Source organism: Lepisma saccharinum, chromosome 20 (assembly GCF_977018435.1).
Source record: "Lepisma saccharinum chromosome 20, izLepSacc3.1, whole genome shotgun sequence".
In the NCBI taxonomy this organism is placed as follows: domain Eukaryota; kingdom Metazoa; phylum Arthropoda; class Insecta; order Zygentoma; family Lepismatidae; genus Lepisma; species Lepisma saccharinum.
This window is the reverse complement of record NC_139248.1, coordinates 60,278,049-60,299,420: the sequence shown is the minus strand read 5'-3', so window position 1 is coordinate 60,299,420 and position 21,372 is coordinate 60,278,049. Positions and strand designations below refer to the sequence as shown.

The 21,372-nt window shown below is 36.7% G+C and overlaps 1 protein-coding gene across 1 annotated transcript in view; it reads right to left on the bottom strand.

The window, feature by feature from the left end:
• Positions 1–1,087: 1,087 nt before the first annotated feature.
• Positions 1,088–21,372, bottom strand: part of LOC146003487 (uncharacterized) — a 328,072-nt gene continuing 307,787 nt past the window's right edge. Inside the window, exons 17-20 of the mRNA XM_083141777.1 lie at positions 20,623–20,851; positions 13,385–13,497; positions 9,365–9,478; positions 1,088–1,837 (exon numbers count right to left, since the gene is read on the bottom strand). Of these exons, the coding sequence (XP_082997903.1) occupies positions 1,742–1,837; positions 9,365–9,478; positions 13,385–13,497; positions 20,623–20,851 (552 nt within the window). The 3' untranslated portion in view covers positions 1,088–1,741. The remainder of the gene's footprint in view (positions 1,838–9,364; positions 9,479–13,384; positions 13,498–20,622; positions 20,852–21,372) is intronic.

Below are 21,372 nucleotides of genomic sequence, written 5' to 3'. Positions count from 1 at the left end.
TCCGAACCACTATGTGCCTCCACCGGGTATCAAACCAGGGACCCCTTGACTGTAAATAAGATAATTACTAAATAAAACATTGATCTTCATTGTTATGATTAGCAAATGTAACAGAAAATCTAAAGGGAAATACATCCAAGAGTTCTGTTAACATACTGAGCCATTGATTGCTGGCACTATCGCTGTCATTATAGTGGAAAACGAGTTGCTCCTTTTTGCACTGCAAGTTGTTTTTTACACAGTAATTAATGACATTTTGCTGCCTCTTATACTAGAGATATCCACAATATATGTTCCGGGGTGGCGCAAACTGGGTATTTTTTTCAGGGGTGCCACAAATGAGGCATTTCCCCAAAATATCAGAAAAAAGTAGCTGTTCGCTGAAATATATTCATATATGTCAGTTAGTTATCTGGATATTAGAATTATTAAGATACTAATGAAATAAATTACGCGGATACCTATACTGCGATATCAAGATATTTATAATCTACATTATCCGTATTTCCATGTAATAGACTTTGTCTTTATGAACCTCCTGCAAAAGTAAGCGTTATTGTCGATTTTTGTATTGCTGTTGCCACATTCAAAATTTACCTCAAAATGCTGAGAAGAAATGTAGTTGTAGCGAAATTTTCGCTACAACTACAGGAATTTTGTAGCTTCGCTACCGCTACAACTACAATTTTCAAAATGTAGCACCGCTACAAGTAGCGTGCTACTTTCAACCACTGTCTGTGCAGCAGCTGATTAAAGTACCAGGATAAAAAGTTAGCTGCTGCAGAAAACTGCAAACGCGTAATGAGGTCAAATGTGAAATTGAAAAAAAAAAGTGATATTCTTAAAGGTAGAAATTCTTTTCTTGACACTCCAACTACGTCTGTCGAAGTAGAGAGATCAATTTCATCATATCACTCATCCTCATGTTTGTGATTAGCCAAAAGTGGCAGATATCAGAAGTAAAATAAACCAAATCAATCAATCATTTTCGTGTTAGGAAAAATCATTCTTTCCGACAGACAACATGTGAATGTTCTATGAATGCTGGGGGGGAAAACGTGTGGTTATGTGCAAACAAGACAATTAATGCAAGTATAAATGTTATTTCCATACAGATTTAACTTTTTGAATGAAATCATAGATATAAGTGGCTTGGAATTTGATACTTTTTTCAGTTTATTGTACGAATTTTTTTTCTTTTGGTGCCTTTTTTGGCTTTATTGCCTATTTGCCACATTGTAAATGCCTTTTTGCCTGCCTACATTAACCAAAATAAATGTCTGAACTTCCAGGCCTAATCATACGATATCAGAGAGAATTCTTGCCAAAACTTATTGTCAACTGAAGCAATATTCATGACAAACCCAACTCTTGAGTTAATTGTAGAGAATTTTGAATGATGCCATTCAGAACTCTAAAAGTACAGGGAAAGTGTTTTTTTTTTTTTTTTTGATTGAACATATAAATAACAGAGTGACAGTATAATTCTTGAGTCTCACTTGTTAATAATTAAAACACCATTTAATCATTTGTCTCTTTAGATTTTGTTGGTTTTTCCAGTATTTCACACTGCCCAGTAAAGAGTCCATTATCTCACACTTCTTGTCACTGTTTCAATTCAAGAATTTTCCAGTTGGTCACTTTCTTGAAATTCACAATTCCTGTATCAGCAGGAAGTAAAAAAAAGTACATAGTTTTTATTTGGAACGCAGATCTCCCCATGTACAATTTGATGTTTCTCTTAAATTGATGTTCCATGGATTCCATTTGAAAACGTCCACTTGAGGCTCCCTCTGCTGGCCATCGAAGATCTTACGCTGGTGCTATGAGTATCTTGCTAAAAGAAAAAATAAGTCTTAGTGAAGATGCTTTACTCTCAAAGATGTTTTTCATAATGTATATGACATAACAATGACATTTCTTATATTCAGTCAGAGAAAGAGAGACATACACACTCACTCTCTCTCTCACTCACTCATTCATTCACTCTCTCTCACACACACACTCACTCACTCACTCTCTCACACGCACACATTGAGACTGTTGTATGAAGGTGTGTGCATGTGGAAGATAAATTATTACTAGACCTCAGATTATTGGGTTCTAAAAAAGAATTATTTTTAGTTCCCAAAATAGGCTCTAAAAATCCTAAAATAGGTTCTAAATATCTTAAATGAGGCTTGAAAAATCCTGAAGTATGTTCCAAAAAACTTAAAATGGTTCAAAATTCCTGGAAAATACTAATTAGGTACATTTGTTAAAAACAAAATTTCAAAAGAACTAAGAGATTTTAATAGGTGTATATATATATATATATATATATATATATATATATATATATATATACAGGGTGGCTCAATAAGTCACTTAACATCCCCAGTACAAGGCCACTGCAGCATGGAACGTGAAAATGGCGATGACCAATCGTTGCCTGGCCAAGGGGGAACCACACTGACGTCACCCGCATGGTTGTCAGCCATCTTGAATTCAACTCCAGAAATTTAAATGGGAAGGGGGTCGTGCGACATATCAAAATGGGCTAGAATTTCACCAGGAAAACTACTGTGACATCTGTTTTCACCTAACTTTAATTGTTGCAGAGTTAACAATACCACAAAGTTATAACACGTGCTCAATATGACGTCCCTTTTGTGCAACACACACGTGTAATCGTTTCTCCCATGACCTTACCACATTCTGAAGAACCTCAGGAGTTATTGCAGTACAGGCATCCACAATGCGTGTGCGCAAATGGGCCAGATCCCTGATTTTCGTAGCATACACCATGGCTTTCAGGTGTCCCCAGAGGTAAAAGTCCAATGGTGTCAGGTCAGGTCAGGTGAGCGTGCAGGCCATTCCACAGTCCCTCGGCGACCAATCCAGTGGTGATGGAATTGTTGATCCAGGTACTGATGGACTATCATCCCATAGTGCGGTGGAGCACCATCTTGCTGGAACCATTCAGGATAGCTCCCATCCTCCTACAGTAAGGATGGTAAGATATGCTCCCATAGCAGAAGCAAGTAGCCCTCTGCATTTAAGTTGCCCTCAATGAAAAATGGACCCCAAGTACCACACCACACCATTAGCTTCCCGCCTCCCATCACCTTGCTGGGATCTGTCCAATGTAGATTTTCTGGTGACCAGTACCGCAGATTTTGCTTATTCACCTCCCGTGACACATAAAAATTAGCCTCATCACTGAACAGAATCTTGCTACCGACGGCAGGGTCACGTTGCAGTTGTGCTATAGCCCACTCACAAAACTGCAAAACCTGTCTGGATCGTCCTCACTAAGGTGCTGCTGCAGCTGTATCTTATACGGATGCCAGTGGTGGTCACGTACAATCCTTTGAATTGAACCCCTGCTGACACCGCTTTCCAGCGCCAGTCTCCATGTGCTACGGGTTGGGGACTTTGCAAATGATGCCAACACCGCTACAGCAGTACCCTCATCCATGGCTATTTTAGGACGTCCATGTCGCGGCTTGTCGTCCACAGATCCAGTATCTTGAAACTTTACCAGCAACTGGCTGACGGCCAAATGTGACACCGGTTGTCTTGCAGGATTGCGGTTATTGAAGTCTGCGGCAATGTCACGCGTACTTCTCTCCCCTGACATCAATATGATAGCAATCCGTTCCTCACGTGTTAGTTGCATTTTCGTTCAGATCAGTGAAAAAGGAAATGTGCTACTCTTGACACGATCAATTCACATAATCACTCTTTTAAACTTTTATGTAAAGACAAAACACAATCATAATTCCCATGTCAACCAATACTACAAGATATGTACATACCAGTAAGTTAATATCCGAACATTTTCAGTGATTTGTTTAAACAATAAATACCACATAATCACATACTAACGATAATTTGAACAATAAACATTTAAGCAAAAAGGAAAGGACGTGTCACTCTCCCATGTGGGAATCGCCCTTAACCCCTTAAGTGGGTGTTTCGATTTTATAAATTGAGTTGCAAGCAGGTTACCCGAGCTGTGTTCGGGGTTGCAATATGGAACGTTAAGCAGGTTGCTCAAGCTAGGTTCGGGGAGGAAAGTTTATTCCAAATTCAGATCGGGGAACGTGAATTGTTCTTGGGTATTGTTGTGTACACTATGCGGAATCCTATGTGCAGTTGTTTTTTAGATAGAGAGAGATAGAATGAGAGAGAGAGAGAGAGAGAGAGAGAGAGAGAGAGAGAGACAGAGAGGGTGTGTGTAACTTAAACCTAAATGGGAATTGAAACTACTGCACACATAATTTAAAGTAAACTTTCTCACTACATTGTCAAAGAGAGAGAGAAAGAGATAGATAGATAGAGAGAGAGAGAGAGAGAGAGAGAGAGAGCGAGAGAGAGAGAGAGAGAGAGAGAGAGTGAGAGTGAGAGAGTGTAACTTAAACCTAATTGGGAATTGAAACTACTGTACACATAATTTAAAGTAAATCGTATGTTGAATCTTAGACCCCAGTTCAGGGAGCCCCAGAAAGCTGCATGGAAAATAAAACAGAATTCACTCTGGTCCTAGAGTAGCCACCATGAATACATAACAATCTTTTTCATGTTATCCACATTCAAACTGTGCCTTTTGACTGGGAGGATCATCTTATATGCTGAAAATGTTCTTCCAACAGAAAGTTAGTCAGTGGTGCAAATTTTAATGCTGAACATTACTTTTGCAATACTTCGCAAGGCTAAAGGGACTCAAAAATGAGCAAGACTACACAGATCAGAAGTTTGCATTTTGGACTGTGCAATTCATGGTGCAAAATCATTGAAGACTGGTTGGGGCAAGAAGATCTTAATCTACAAATGCACACACACACAAATATATCTACAGGGTGTTCCATGTAACTTGACAAATCAAAATATCGCGAGAAATATGCATTGAACGAAAAAATGTTCCATGAGAAAGTATAATAGTATTGTGGGGGCAAGTCACCTATGCTGCAATGAACTCACCCCCGGAGGGAGGCAGGGGGCAACCTTGAAATGTTAAAAGGGAACCCCTATTTTTTATTGCAGCCAATGAGAATGCCAGGATCCAGAGCGAGCTAATAGGAATACAGAGTCCAAACTCCGCCACATCATAGTCATATATATAAACCCACACTGGTCTTCATTTTTACATCCCCTGATGATGAGAGCAATGTATGCCCTCGAAAAGTTGGAAGCTAGCTCCAATTTAACCAGGCTGGTAACCCGAGAACACCTGTTAGATATCTTTAGATACAACATGAAGTTGAGGTTTTTCTTTTCATATTAGAAAAAGAGGAATGTCAGATAGATTTATGAATTTCACTGTGCTATATCTGCAACACTGTTTACAGGTGATTAAGAATTCACTGAATTCTGCGAACTACGTATGCACTAATTTTCTTCACAGACATGCAAACTGACCATATTTAGTTCAAAACACATGTTTGCACTCCCCCCCCCCACCAGCTGTGACCCTTTGGTAGCTTAATTGAAGGATTATATTATTACTTTGTACACCCTATAGGCTCTTGACAGTGGTGGCGTCGTTGCCTTGTAATCAAGGGGTCCCAGGTTCGATACCCGGTGGAGGCACATAGTGGTTTGGATTCCACTTTAAACTGTAGGTCCAGTTCCGATTAGCCTTACTGTGCATAAAGTGGACTTAAAACACCAATTCAACTCAACTGAACTCAACTATAGGCTCTTGATCCATAGCCCCCAGCCCCAAATTGGGCTTTTTATCGATACACGCTAGAATGTAAGCAATTTAAGCATTCATAATATGTACATGCACATCAGACATGGTTTTCATTTGAATGAGATTTTGCATTGCAAATGAACTAAATATAACTGTGTTTGCTTCAGCCTACTGTCCTTCCCATGCTAATGATGGTACAACAGTTACTGTGCACATTTGTGCATTCTCTTGTAATGTATTTGTAGCTTGAATAATGTGCAGATTAGGTCCAATTGTAGTCCAGAATATATCCTTATCCATGATCAAATAAAAACCACCAGATAATGTCTCGTTCAGGTGAACCAAGTCACACTGATGTCTGAAACATATCCATAGATTGTCCAAAAATGATCCACAGAATGTCCAAGTATATCCTTCTGTTGAATATCCAGAAGACATCCATTACATGTGTCCTAGACATTTGTTCCTGGTTCAATGTCTAGTGGAAGCTCAAACATTTTGGTGTTTATTCATCATCATGAAGACAAATGGGAAACTTACTCATAACAAAAAGTAGCAAGCTGCAGTGTAGAAAGCTAGATAACAACAATGAGACTAAATCAACAAGTTAGCAAGTTACAGTAAGCACTATAGAATAACTGAAGAGAATTGAGGCTAATTCGAGCTTCATCTGCCATGAGAGAAGTGCCCAAAATACAAAATCCCATAAGATTCCGGTGGGAATATTCGCCAGAAGAAAAGTAACGTTACAGTGGAGAATGCAACACCATGCCAAAGTTAGAGTAAGCCTCACTGATTTCGGTTAAATACTAGACCAGCTCTGAAAATTAGAGATGAAAAGCTCTAATTTTACGGCATTTAATCTGATCGAAAGTAGTGCCAAAGAAGTAAAGAAAAGATTCAAGATCAGCATTTCTGACCATGTTATATTTTACATGACATGAAATCTATCAAGCATCCCCCCTCTCCGAATGTAAAGCATCCTGGGATGCAACTGAAATGAGGGTAGATGATTCAAGTAAAATTTTGGTTGATTCATTTGGTTTATGTTACTTTGCATTTCTGCCACTTTTGGCTAACCGCAAAGATGAGAATGAATAATGATATGATGAAGTTGATGAAGGGACACTCACAAAGGGTACCCATGCCCAGGCCAGGATTCAAACTTTGGGACCCCTAGCATCATAGCACTCTTGTGCTGACCACTCCACCACAGATGCCAGCATATCCCTCACTTCAAATATTGGTAAGCCATTCTTCTGTTTGCTTGTAACAATATTAGCCCACTGAGTCCAAAGCCAACGATAATGCCTCTCCTCTTAGCCCTTGGTCTGCTAGTTTTTCTGTCAGGGTGTACTCCTTTAGTGTTTCAAGATCCTTCTTCGCCACAAGGCTTTGTTCTCTCTTTACAAAAGGGCAGGTTGCCTCTTCTGCCATATTGAAAGGCTTCTTCTCTGCCACATCTGACGTTAGGGACTTCACTGTAAAGGGGCTATCAGCCGGGCCAGCTAAACCGAGTTTTTTTTAAGGAGGTTCCCTCCACCTTTTCCATTGCCTGTGCCAAGGTAGAAGATGGATTAAGTAAATAATTGTACTTGTCCTTCATCAGTTCATCTCTTCATCACATTTAACCCAATTATGTAAACTAACAACCAAACTCCAATACTATAATTCTAGGGAGTTCGGGAAAAGACACGAACATCACAAGCTGTGATTTTCTGTTGCTTTCAGGAACGAGGAACACTTTCCAGTTCCAGCCAGACGTGAGGGCCTGAAACTGCTCCTCCCCCGCTGACATTTTCCCCATGGTGAGCAGGAAAAATAGAGGTCTGTGTGCTGGGAGGTTGTAGGAGGGGAATAAACTTAGCATTACGCTTATGGGAGTATTATTTTACTCCCATAAGTATTATTTTACTCCTTTGGAAATATCAAACTTCCCATGGCGTAGAAAAACACATGAACGGAATTAGGACATGTTGAAGATTTTGTTTGTGTTGGGAAAAGTTGAAACTTCCATTGATTAGCAGTAAGTTGAAGTTGTTTGTCCATAAGCGATACATAGGATTCTGTAAATACTTATTCATCATATTTTTTACAGATCGAATCTAGCTTAATGGTGAACTTTTTAAAAAAAAATGCTTCCACTTGCAAACTCATGGGGAGAAATTCATACTCTCTTGTGCTACACTTTGTTTTTTTCAGTAGCAGAACCTATTCCAACGATATTGAAATAAATGCATAGCTGGTGCAAGAATGTCACACTGAATCAATTAAAGAAAATATTATAATTTTATATTTGCCATGTGTAAAAATTCTAAACAGTGATTACTCAACACTTATATCATGTCTGTGATATTTGCTATTAAAATAATAAACATAAAAAAACTGTCTGCTGTATTTTTTTTTGGCTTAAGTGATTTTTTTCCCAAACAGCCAAGAATTCATGGCAGTACCATCAGTAGGGCATCTGCTTACCACATAGGAGATCCAGGTCAATTCCTCTTTTGGATGATCTCAGGAAAGGGAATTTTTCTGACAATGTCCTCACATCAAATGGCTATAGAGTTCATCCAGTCGGTAATCCATGATTAACTGGGGCATAGAGATGGCTGTAAAGTGGTGCTAATCATGTCACTTATGCTATGGCCGAGATCGAGAATGTGTAGGGCCCTACCCCCACACTTCACCATGTACTTAAAGGCATGTATGCTGAGGGCAAAATTCACCATTTGGAATTCCATATGCAGATATAGTTGGCAATATTTTGAAACATTGCCATTAAGAAGTTCAACAGATATTAATAATTTTCAAAATTGTGCAGTAATTAGTGAATTATTTTTCTCACTATTCGCCATGATTATTTTCTTTACTTGCGGATGTGTACACATTGCCAGTTGAATGCTGTTTTGTAGTATCTCGACTTTTCGTCAGAAATTTGTGGATGATGTTATTGTGTTCCATTCATGTTAATGCATCACATTCTGAAGCAATGTATCTGAATGTCAAAGTCAATCACCACACAGTGCTTTTTCAGTCCAAAAGTTGGTGTGGAACCTTTCATTGCACAATTATCACATCAATCCGTGAGATTACGGTGTAGAATTTTCAAACATAGAAATATATATATTTTGAAATAAATTAATAAATATAGAAAATATAGAAATAAATTTTGTAAGTTCGTACTTCATAACTCTGTTGAAAATTGTCTGAAGTGTAATACTGATATGCAACTACGCATAAATTGATAACAACTTATGTGTTAGCTTTTTCTCAGGCTGGAAAAATGTTTTCAAAGATGCCACAAAGAAATTTTGTGTAAATTTGGACTATTCAATGTTTAAGTATATTTGCGAGTATTCTGTGCATCCTAAGCTTGCACCAAAGTCAGTTTACATGGTAATAAATGTCTTTCAAATATAGGTAATAACGGCATAATTTATTTTTAAAAAAGCTTCACAAAATGGTAGCACACCACTTTTTTCCAAAAAAAATTTGGCACAAATCTGTGACGATTATGTAGCGAAATACAGCAATAAAATGTTTGCACAAATATTGTAGTGTATTCAAAATCCACATGTGTGAAACTTTAGGTAGCAGTATTTGAAATTTTTTGAAATAACAAATATTGAAAACTGGATGCTTGTTAGTGATTACATATTCATAAAATTGTAGCTTCTTACTTACATGAGTTAAAATGCCCCGCTTACCACTTGCCCCAAAGCTTAGTGAGAAATTGGAATTATCGCCTGAATGTGCATGTTCATCTTTCCTCTTGCAAGTATAGAGAAGCCTTGATATCTGCAACAAACCAGAAATCCTAATAAGATACCCTTATAATGTGGTAATCATCAAGTAACTATCTTCGTATATTACCAGTGTCTTGTTTATATATTTGAGAAATAGTTTCATTCATACACGAGCATGCACACTTATTTAACCAAAATTGCAACTTCCACGATTCATTGATTGATTTGGTGTTTTAGTCCACTGATTTTATGAACAGCAAGGCTAATTGGGACTGGACCTACAGTTTAAAGTGGGATCCGAACCACTATGTGACTCTACCGGGTATCAGCAACTTCCATGAACACCACACAAGAACAACAAACAACTTTCATTTAGAGACCATAAGATTACAGTTAACAAAAAATACTATTGACCACACAGGATTAAAACTATACCATTAATTACCTAATGTATTCCAAAAAAATCATGTAATGAATTTCTCTTGGAGAATATGTATTACAAAGTTGATGAATTTTTTGATATGTAACAAATGAAAAAATGCTTGCCTACTTACAATGTGTATATATACATTGAAGTGTACACAACATTTCTATATTTACAAATTTGATATATCTGTGTTATGATATGTATTCTTCTTCATTCACTCAATAATTTGATTTTGGTTTGGTTTGGTTTGATTTAGTTTATTTTACTTCGCGTTTTGTGCCTCTTGGCTAATTTGCGAAGATGGGGATGAGTGATGAAATGATGAAATTGATGAATGGACATTCACAAACAACCAAGCCCGACCGGGATTCGAACCCGGGACCCTTGGCGTCGCAGCGCGATGTGCTAACCACTCAATAATTTTATGTACTATTGACCATTGTGTTGTATTATGCTTCATTCCGTGTATTGTATGTAGGTATTGAATTGCAATTCATCCCATGAAGTAGTATACCTAGTATATCATTTAAATCCGTAAGAAAAAAAAAAATCTAGTGACATGTAGTGAAATGTTATCCAAGGACAACCATGATTATACTCATTCTAAAGGTGAATAAAACTATCTATCTATCTACCTATTCACCTACCTACCTAACAGCATATGTTTCTGTATTTTTATGCATTAGACCCCCTCCCCTCATTCTCCAAGATCCATAAATTGCTGTACGAGTTATCCATGTGATTAGCATAAAAATGAAATGTTATATTAAATTGTAACACTGACCCCAGTTTGGCTATGTGTGGAGTATGACGGAAACACAAAATGTAAAACGACATACTATAATACAATATTTATTTTTCCATGTTTCTGTAAGGTGTGAGGTACATTTTCCTACCATGTTTTGTCACGAAATAATACAAAATGAACTGCAAAATGTGAAATAATCTCTTAAACATGGAATTTAGAGATTATACACTGAAACATTTTTTTAAAGTCTGAATTATCCTGCGAGTTATGCAAATCATGGAAAATTGATTAATATTGCTGTAAATATTTGAGAAGCACAAATGAACTCTTTTAAAGAGGAATAATCTTAATACTCTGACAACTATTTTTGTATAATAAAAATGTATAATATAAATTGTTTGTTTTTAAATCAAATTTATGGTTTTAATCACAGTTTTAACACTGAAATGCAATTTTTTGTACCGCTCTTGATGCTGAAAGGTGCCCAGTTTTTGTACCAAACTCTTGATATTTTATTCACCATAAATATCCTGCTCTAGTGGTAAGGTATCAACACTCTATAGCCAATACTTAATTTGTTAGTGTTTGCCGTGATGGAGTTATTGGCAGTATCTTTTTTGTTTTAACTTGCTTAGTAAATTAGAGTTGTCCTGGGGAATCCCTACATTGTGTATATACAGGGTGTTTCTGTGACCTTGTTCCAAACTTGCAGGGTGGATGGAGACTGACTCAAGTACCAATATGAGATAAGGAACCTCGGTCCGGAAATTCACCATTAAAAAGTTACGAGACAAAACTATTTCGGGGCTTCCTATGCCAGTGGAATAAGACAAGTGAAAGATGTGGCTTGTAGATTTAATACGGATGTTACTACAGTGTACCATAGCACTCTACGATGAAAACGTTACAGTAGGTGTTCAAAATGGTGGCCCCAAGCATCGATGCAGGCACAATAGCATCACAAGAAGCTGTATTGCATCTGCTGTAACATCCCCGTAATCATTCTGACAATATTACAGGCAGCAGGGTAGTTGCCAGAAGGGGATGGAAAAGGTGTCCCTCGGCTCAGTACCCAATCCTCAATTGTTTGAGTGAAGAGGATCTGTTGGCATGAATCCTTGCTATATCGTCAGAACAACTCAGAGCAGATGCGACGGAGCTTCTTTCGATGCTGGGGGCTGCCATTTTGAACACCTACTATAACGTTTTCATCATAGAGTGCTAATACACTGTCCGCATTACATTTACAAGCTGCAACTTTCACCTGTCTTATTCCACTGTCATATAAATTCCCAAATAGTTTTGGTCCATAACTTGTTAATGTTGCATTTCCGGACCGGTGTTCCTTATCTCATATTGGTACTTGGATGAGTCTCCATCCACCCTGCAAGTTTGGAACAAGGTCACGGTAACATCCTGTGTATTTGAGACCTTGCCCCCTAAGACATAGGCATGTGCACACCCTGTGATCAGGGGGCAAAACCTTAATGAAAATTCAGTCTGGGAAAGAAAAATTTAATTCCATCTCACCGTTTAACAAACTCTGTATTGCTGTGTTCAAAATGAGGCCATGCCTGGAGTTGGTCCAGAACCCATAAAAATCCCATTCTTGTATATATTTAGTGTAATTTTAGATGTAATTATTTACATGTCTTACTTACAAGCAAACAAAACCCAAATGTAAACAAAGTTCGCTCATCTTGAACTAAAATTTCCACTACAACATGGTTGCAAATTGAAATGCACACGTATTTACAAATATTGAATAGCACTGTTGGTACAATATTAGAATGAAATTCTGGTCTTACAAACATATCCTACCCTACAATGTTAGTCTTCGTTCAATTTACACAAACACATCCAATTACTCAGTGGTAAAGATTCCTCTACATGAAATTCACAAGTGAAAGTATTATGGGGCAGCAGCATTATCACTATATCATCAGGAAGACCCAGAAAACTGAAGGAAAGTACATGTTGAGACTTTTGTCGTGGTTAAAGTTATAATGTTGATGACGTATAGAATACATAACATTTTTTTATTTTTAAATTACATTAAATATGCCACACAACCCGTGGGTTGAGTCCTGGTTGAACCTGCATTTTTTGCTGAAATTTCTACATAGTACATTTGCTGTGTGCCAAATAGTAAGATACATTAATGATATTTATTATGCAAATGCATATTTTCAAAAATAAAACAAATTACAATTACTCTTATTTTGTTCTGTTCAGTCTTTATTGTTAATCAGATTCTCCTGTATAAAATTAATTATAGACAAATTGATGAAACGAAAAACAAAATACTGCACAAAAGCAGGTAAAAAAACTTTTAAGCATGTGTGGCTGCAATTTTGGTTTGAAGAAATGTGCTAGATATTTAAGTAAAAGGATTGACTCAATACACAATTGTTGCATATTTAATTTTATGCTGGTACACCTGTGTTAACACACACAAGCTTTAATATACCAGAATAAGGTACATACTTATCTATTAAACTGATTTTTATTACACTAGCTTTTATACTACAATACAACAAGTTTCCTAGAGAATGGTAACAGTGCCCAGCGAAATTAATAGATTTTTTTTAAAACGTCAGTCTTAGAGACAAGTAAATACTTTGTTCCAATATATTAATTTGCATTCGTCTTTTCCATTATCTGGAACACAAACTTATAATTAAATTCCATTTTTTCAAGTCCTTAATTTGGTGTGTGGTTGAAGTTGCCAAGCATTTCTGAAATAGATTTATAGACACATCTGATTAAAAGGATGCCCTTACCTGTTGCTTAAAAAGTTTTGTAGTGAGAGTGTACAACACAGGGTTGAGGGCAGAATTGATGGGCAGAACAAAAACAGCTAACCAGGCATACAAGTCTTTTTGAATGTGGAGACCTGTGTGGGAAAAGGAAATAATAGTATAGGGAGTTCAAATACCTTTTGTTTTATGGTATAAAATATAACATAGAAAATTTAATTAGTAGCTCTGTATTGCTTTTTCTTAACCTGGGAGAGATCGCGCTCATTTCACAATTTAATGCAGTCGCGGTGGGTCACCGTGACCCACAAATTTACACTTTCTTCTTTTCAATATTTGAAGATATTTTTTATTTGTTTTGACCTTCTGTTATTTATTTTACATCATTAGGCAAATAAATAAATGTACATATTTATTTTTACTAACATTTTTGTGTTCTTAATTGAATAAATGCACCATTTCTGTGTGTGTCTCAAATTATAAGTATATCTTTAGGAAAAAACAAAGAATGAGTTTTTTTTGAATAGTAATATAATAAGGAAAGAAATATAGTACACTTTTGCATGAAATAGGTGCTAATTAGTTTCTTTCCATATGTCCAGCACTGTATACTTGCACAAACATAAATGGTCACGGTGAGTCACAGCGACCCACATACAACCTTTCTTGCCGACACGTTTGGTTTGGTTTTAGTTGCTGTTTTAAGTCCACTTTATGCACAGTAAGGCTAATCGGGACTGGACCTACAGTTTAAAGTGGAATCCGAACCACTTGTGCCTCTACCGGGTTCTTGCTGACACGTGAACGCAAACCGAATATCATGTGTGGGACTGTGGAGGGCAGAAGGGGATAAGAAGCTACTGCAAGTATGGCCCACTTACCTCAAACCGTAATGGATTGGTAAAGAAACAAATGTTAGTTGCGTGCCATGATGACCCACGCTACAGCTTATGGGTTAAAACTTGACTGCGCCTTTGGCTGATGTCAGCGAAGCCTTTTCAGTTTGTCCACTTGTTTTGAAAAATTGCTATGATCTTCCAAAATTTGAAGAATATCATATGCTTAGAATTCTAGAGCATACACAGTGGCGTGCCCAGGGGGGTGGGGGGTTGGTGGGTGTTAAACCCCCCCATTGGTTTCGTCATTTAAAAAAATTCAAAGCAAAAGTGAAATAAATTTTATTTAATAAATGTGTTTGAGTACCAAATCGCCAATATTGTAAAATGTTTACATTTGGCAATGAGAAATGTATTTGCTTCTTCAATTACTTTTGATAATATTGGAGTTGAGTAACAGCAATGCACAGGCATTCATTCATTCCTTAGTCACTGAAAAGAAAGGAGAATTTCCTTCTCAGTATGGTCAAGAAAAGAGCCGTAACCCTTGGAATGCGAACTGAAGGAATCCCTCCTCCCCTTTCTTTCACCCACGATGACCCTCTTAGGAGAATGACCCTCCCTCTCCTGTTACGACAGTGCTGCTAACTTCCCTTTTCTTTCTTTCCCCTTGTTATACCATTTATGCCAGCAGAGCAAAGTTCTGTGAGATTTGAATCACTACAATTAGTAGGCAAAGTAAGTCAAAATCTTATCTCACACCTGGATGCATATTTATTTCAAAATATCAATAATTGTAATAATAATAATAATTGTTGCAGGCAGTAGCGAAACATGGTTTTACGAAGGAGGCAAGCGAAGTTTTGTACAATAGCATGCCGGGAGGAAGGGAGGGGGTGAGGGATGCTTTATATAGCCCAACTGGCCCAGTCAGTTTCATAAACAAAATAAAAACAATTAATATGCCAAAATATTATACGATTTACTCTTGTTCTCTTTACAAATTAGATATTTTTTTTCCTCAACCAATTTCCAGCCTTCAGTTTATTGAATTTTCTTGTAAAATTTGTGAAAGATGTCACTTGAATTTCTGCGTAAATAATTTAGCAGTTGCCAACACTACTGACACTGACACTACTGGTTGCTGTCAACACTGGTGACGTAATTTGAGCTGGACCAAGCTAGATGCATGGTTCAGACATTCCAAACCACAAACACTCGCCCGGTATCTTTGTCCAAAGTCCTGGTGTTCACTGGGGTTGTAGCGAGTTCAAGTTGTTGTCTTGTGTGTTACGTTTCTGCGTGTGTAATAGATTTTTGACGTGGAACTAAAGATGGATAGAGAAAAGAGGAGAAATACATTATTAGATTATTTCCAAAAGAAACAAAAAATGGAAGTTGAAGCTTCACCTTCCACAAATAGAGCGTCAGAAAAGGTCGATTTAAGTTCAGAGGAATTCCATCCGAATTGCGAGAGTGAAACGTGCGAGCTTTCAGACTCTTGATATTCAACAAGAAGGCATAACAGAAGATATTGGAAACCTTGTTGCAAAATTATGTCAAGGAACTCTCGAGGTAAGTGACGTTCATTATTTGATATCACATATATCCATAGGCAGATTTAGAATTGTTTTTCTGGGAGGGCACAGGATGTGCTGTAAGCATACAAACGTGTGTGTGCAGGGGAGGGGGGTGCCTGCGTGTGTATGTCTGGAAGACGTGTGTAGGAAGTCACCCTATATCACCAATAAACTTTCACAGGGCGAGAGAACATGAAGATGAACAAGTTTCCTCAATGATTTAAACTTTAAGTCCAGTCCCGATTAACGTATCGGAATATAAAATGGACTTTAAAACAATTTACTTTTTGTTTTGTTCACGAAACCTCGGATAACGATATTACCTATCCTATAGATCCACCAAGGCATTTGAAACCCTGGCATCAGAGCAGTGGCACTAGTGTCGCTAGTTAAAGCCATGGGAAAGCCTATGGTTCACGTATTTTCCGAGGTCCCAGAAAGCTTGGTGCTACTATACAGTGTATATGTATGCAACCACATTATAAAATCACGGTTGCCATGGACAGTTTTATTATTTTGTAGGAAAGGGATAAAATTTGTATTACGACATGGGATAGACTAGGTAGGCATTCTATGAACTGTAAATATTCCTTATAAATCTTCTGAATATTTCTCTTGTACAAACGCAACAAATACAATAAGTAATATGTGTGTGCAGTAATAAATTCATTTTCTGAAAGCACCTTTTCTGGCATCAGTGGTCAAAGTAGGGGATGCTGCCTCCAGTTAAGAAAGTTTCACAAAGCATACCCCCAATTAGAATAATTTGCATATTGAGCATCCTCCACCTACTGTATTGTCTCCATGTTGATCCATACAAGGATGTAGCTCCTCGTATCTCCAAAGTCGATCAAATATCCCCTCCCTTTTCGGCTAGGAATTTCCATTTCGAGCACTGTCTGGCAAGATTTTGTCGGGCTCAGTGACAGATCCTGCAGTGCGGTGCTGGACTTCGGAGGGGTGGGGGGGGGGGAGTGGCCCCTTCAACAGTTGGTTTCCCAGTTCCATAACATTAACAACATACAAAATTCCTCTCCATAGACCTAATATGAAAATGAATATGACACATTAATGACACTGTAGTAGAAATTGTTAATCACTGAAGGAGTTCATATTTGTTTGGCCACTGTCAAACAAATGTTTTGACCAATAATATAATAATACAATGCCAAAAATGTACACAATATTTAGCAAAATCATCACAACAAGTACAATGTTGATTGAATTGATGTCTTAAGTCCACTTTATGCACAGTAATGCTAATCGGGACTGGACCTAAAGTTTAAAGTGAGATCCGAACCACTATGAGCCTCCACCGGGTATCGAACCAGGGACACCTTGATTACAAGGCGATGACGCTCCCACTGAAATGAAACTGTGGTATCGTCATCTTGCAGTAATGCAAACACGTCCAGTAAATGCTCTTGAAACAATTGATATATGCAGTGATGTAATATTTCCCTGGGTAAACACACGTTTGTGCATATTATGTACAATCCCGGTAACAACATCAAATGAGAAATCATTCTCAACTTTGAGGCGGTTAAAGACCTATCTTCGAAATACCATTTGCGAAAAAAGATTAAATGGGTTAGCTGCTCTGAACATTCATGGGGATATATTGTCAGAACTCGCACAGAAACCTCGATGCCTAAATTAAGAATTTAAATTGTTCAACTGTGGTACCTTATTTATTACTGTCTTTAAGACATCAAGTAGTCTTAATCTCTTTAATGTTGTTACAATGTTGAGTGTACATATTTTTGTTTGAAAATTATATTTGAGCAATTAAATATAAAATATTAATAATTGAAAATATTCAAGCAGGTGCTTTTTATATGATGCTTTTCTTCTTATCACAAGTGTGACTTAAAAAATAAAAACATGAAGCATCCATAGCAAATACATTGATTGCGTTCATTGGGGAAAACCCAAAGTATATTAATTATCAAATTTATTACAAGAAATTTGACCTGTGAACTGGAAAAAGTGTTGGATTCATAACCCCCTCCCCCTTACGAAAATCCTGGGCGCGCACCTGAGCATACATATGTGAATCTTCCTGTGGTTTGCTTTCCCTGTTGTGTAGATATTTGAAATAGTTCTGTGGCTATGTACACTTATTGAACATACCTAGAAAACACTAACAGGAAACCACAGAAAGATTCATGAGAATGCTCTAGAAGGAATTCTAAGAATATTTAATTTTTCAGATTTTGGGATATCATACTGGTTTTTTGAAAGGAGTGCAAATTTTGAAAAAGGCTTCACTGGCTTTGGCCAAAGATCAACCCAAGCATTTAAGTGCTTACTCTCAAGTTGGTTTCCTCAAGTTCTTTTTTATTTCCCTACTTATTCCAAACTCTTTTCCTTCTCTTCTTTCTTCTTTGTTCCTTTGGTTCCCCTGCCTTCATATTTATGGTTTGTATTGTTATTGTTTGTATCGTAACACTTGTATGATCATTCGTGCTGTCGAGTCATGCATGCGCAGAAACTGCCTGGCCAACGAGATCCCAAGATTTGACATCATTAGACTTTTTTGCATGGGGCTTCATTCAAGATGTTGTGTACAAGAGGAAAGTTCACGATTGGGTGATTTCAGACAGCGTATTGTCGATCCGTTAATAGCGCCTCAAATGCTGGTCAACACTTGGCATGGGCTTGAGTATCGTTTGGATATCTGTCGAGCTACAAATGGTGCCCACATTGAGGTATACCAGCATACATAAAAACTTTTCGAGTTACTTTCTACAAAACTGGGACAAGAAAGTTAATAAACTTTACAGATGTGTGTAATTTTGTATACCTCTAGCCCGGACACCCTGTATTTTCATTATTCCTTAATGTGCCAGCAGCCACCACCATTCTGCATTTTCTTTGGATATTCTATTTCCACATTCTTCTCCTGCTATGTGTGAATCTCAGAATATCTTTATTTGTTACTTTGTCTGTCCATTTGATATTCAGCATTATCTGGTAGCATCTCATTTCAAAAGTTTCCAGCCTTTTGTTTCAGCATCAGCCACTGTGTGAGTTTGCTGGCATGAAACACAGGTTTATATTTTGGCAGTTTATTACCACAAAATGTTCAGTAAATTTCTCTGTCAGTACATAAATTACAAGACTGGTATATTATTTTATATATTTTTTAACAAAATTGTGGCATTTATCTATTCTGAAATCACATTGAAATCTCTTCTTCCATATACCAAAAATGTAATTAGCTGGAAATATCTATTGGTTCCAATTGAAATTTCAATCGGATTGTTTTGGTTTCAATTAGAATGAATTTGATTCAATTGGATGCCACATAAAGGTATCAGAATGAATTTACTTCAATTGAAATCTCAACTGAATCCAATTGTAAGTTTGTATATGTAGAAACCAATTGTTTTCAGTTGTAGAATAAATTGGAAAGTTCATCTAATTAGTGTGTACTAACCCTGCTGGAAATTGCTACTGTTTACAGTGTACAAATAATACTACTGTCTTCTACTATGATCTCAAATGTACTGAAATCCTACTTTACAGCCACTGTACTTCAACAGTAGGGATATTGTACTGGAAAAACAAATTTACTAATTGCCAATATGAGTTTTTAGATGCTCTATTAGAAACAATTGGTAACTTGTAATGAATTGTGTTCAATTGGAACCAATCGGTGAATTACATTCAATTGGAATGTACTTGTATGGTACTTTTCTGCAATATGTTATAAATTCTTTTATTGACTCAAAGCATAGGTAGCTTAATTCTTGACACCACATTTTCTGTAATTAAATTTACTGGAGAATCAGCACATTTGAATTGAATTTATTTTGAAATCTAATGCATACTACTGAATTCAGATATAATTCAATGAATAATTAAAAATAACTTATTCTTAAGAACTAACCCAACCTTAAAGCAGCTAGTAGTTGGAATAAATGTTCGTATTAGTTGTTTTTTTTTCAATATGGAATTCCTATTGTTATTCTTATGTCTGTGTAATTGGAGAAATGAGCAATCTTTGATCTACTTAGTCAACCTTGACAGTGTTTTGCGTCAGATCTTTGTTTAATCTAATTTGTTTTGCTGTTTTCGCATGTATGTAGGAAGACAATTTATGACTTAAATAGTATGGTTTTCGATTTTCTACAAGTGTGTTAAGCACAATAAAGCTACAAACTTAAAAAACGTGTTCATATACGTGACTTTTTTTGTATGTGAAAGTACAGATATTCCTAAGTAGCAAATTCCACAGAGATATGTTTTAGTTGTTTTATATGATTTCTCCATTGCATTTACACTGCATTAACATAAGAATTTTTCATTACTTATAATAATAGTGTTTTTATATAGCAATATACTGAAAACAATAAAATACTTTTCCATAGAACACAATTCATTACAATTAACCTATTGGTTCCAATTGAACACAAGTCATTACAATTCACCAATCGGCTCCAATAAAACACAATTCATTACAATTTATAAATTATAATAGTAGTGTTTTTTATATATAGCAATATACTGAAAACAATAAAAGACTTTTGAATGGAACACAATTCCTTACAATTCACCAATTGGTTCCAATTGAACATAAGTCATTACAATTCACCAATTGCTTCCAATACAACACAATTCATTACAATTGACCAATTGGTTCCAATTGAATACAAGTCATTACAATTGACCAATTGGTTCTAATAGTGTGTAAAAACTCATATTGGCTATCAATACCAATTGGAAAATTTCCAGGTGGGTCGTCTTTTATGTTTACAATACACTTATACAAGTTACAAGACATTCATTTTATGAATATTATTGAAAGTTGAATTTATATTGGAGGAATGCCATTCCTTACCTGCGAGGACCAATATTTTGATGAGAATGACTGGCACCCAGCAGAGGCAGTCTGTTCCCACGATGACTGCGAACCTCTGAGCTACAACACGGTCCTGCCTCTCCTGTGTGGACCTGAGGGACAGCCTGGACTCTCTGATCACCGAAAGCATCTTGAAATATGCAAAGCCTATGAAGCCGAGGGCTATGGCGTTCACAACCATGAACATGGCTGCTGAGTACTCCCAGCCCTAGTATTTAGAAGAGAGAAAGGTTGCGGTTAGTAGAGCTCTTATATGCAGGCACTAAAAGAGTGCTAAATAGGCAAAGGTCGTGCCTCATTGATGAAACTTCCATGTAATAAATTATGTGCTAGTAAAGAACATTGACATAATTATTTGATTGATTTGCATAATTTAATTTTCTGCCACTTTTGGCTAATCACCAAGATATAATTAGTTCAGTTATCCTTTAAGATATTAGGCTTAGCAAATACCACTTCAATGTACTTCTACTATTCATGTGTTCTTGCCTGTATCAACACTTGGCACATGAAAATATTTTGAATAGTTACAAACCCCAGAATATAAATATTATGCTGTAACCTTATTTAGGCATTTTAATATTGCACTGGGTTTTGCTATTGTTTTCGAATGAAGTCCTAGGTTCAATTTCCCATACAGGCATGTAGTGGTAGCACAAAAACTTTCTAGTGTGTACTTAGTTTTCCACCTTTCATGGAATTTATTCTGCATGTAACATTGTTTAACCA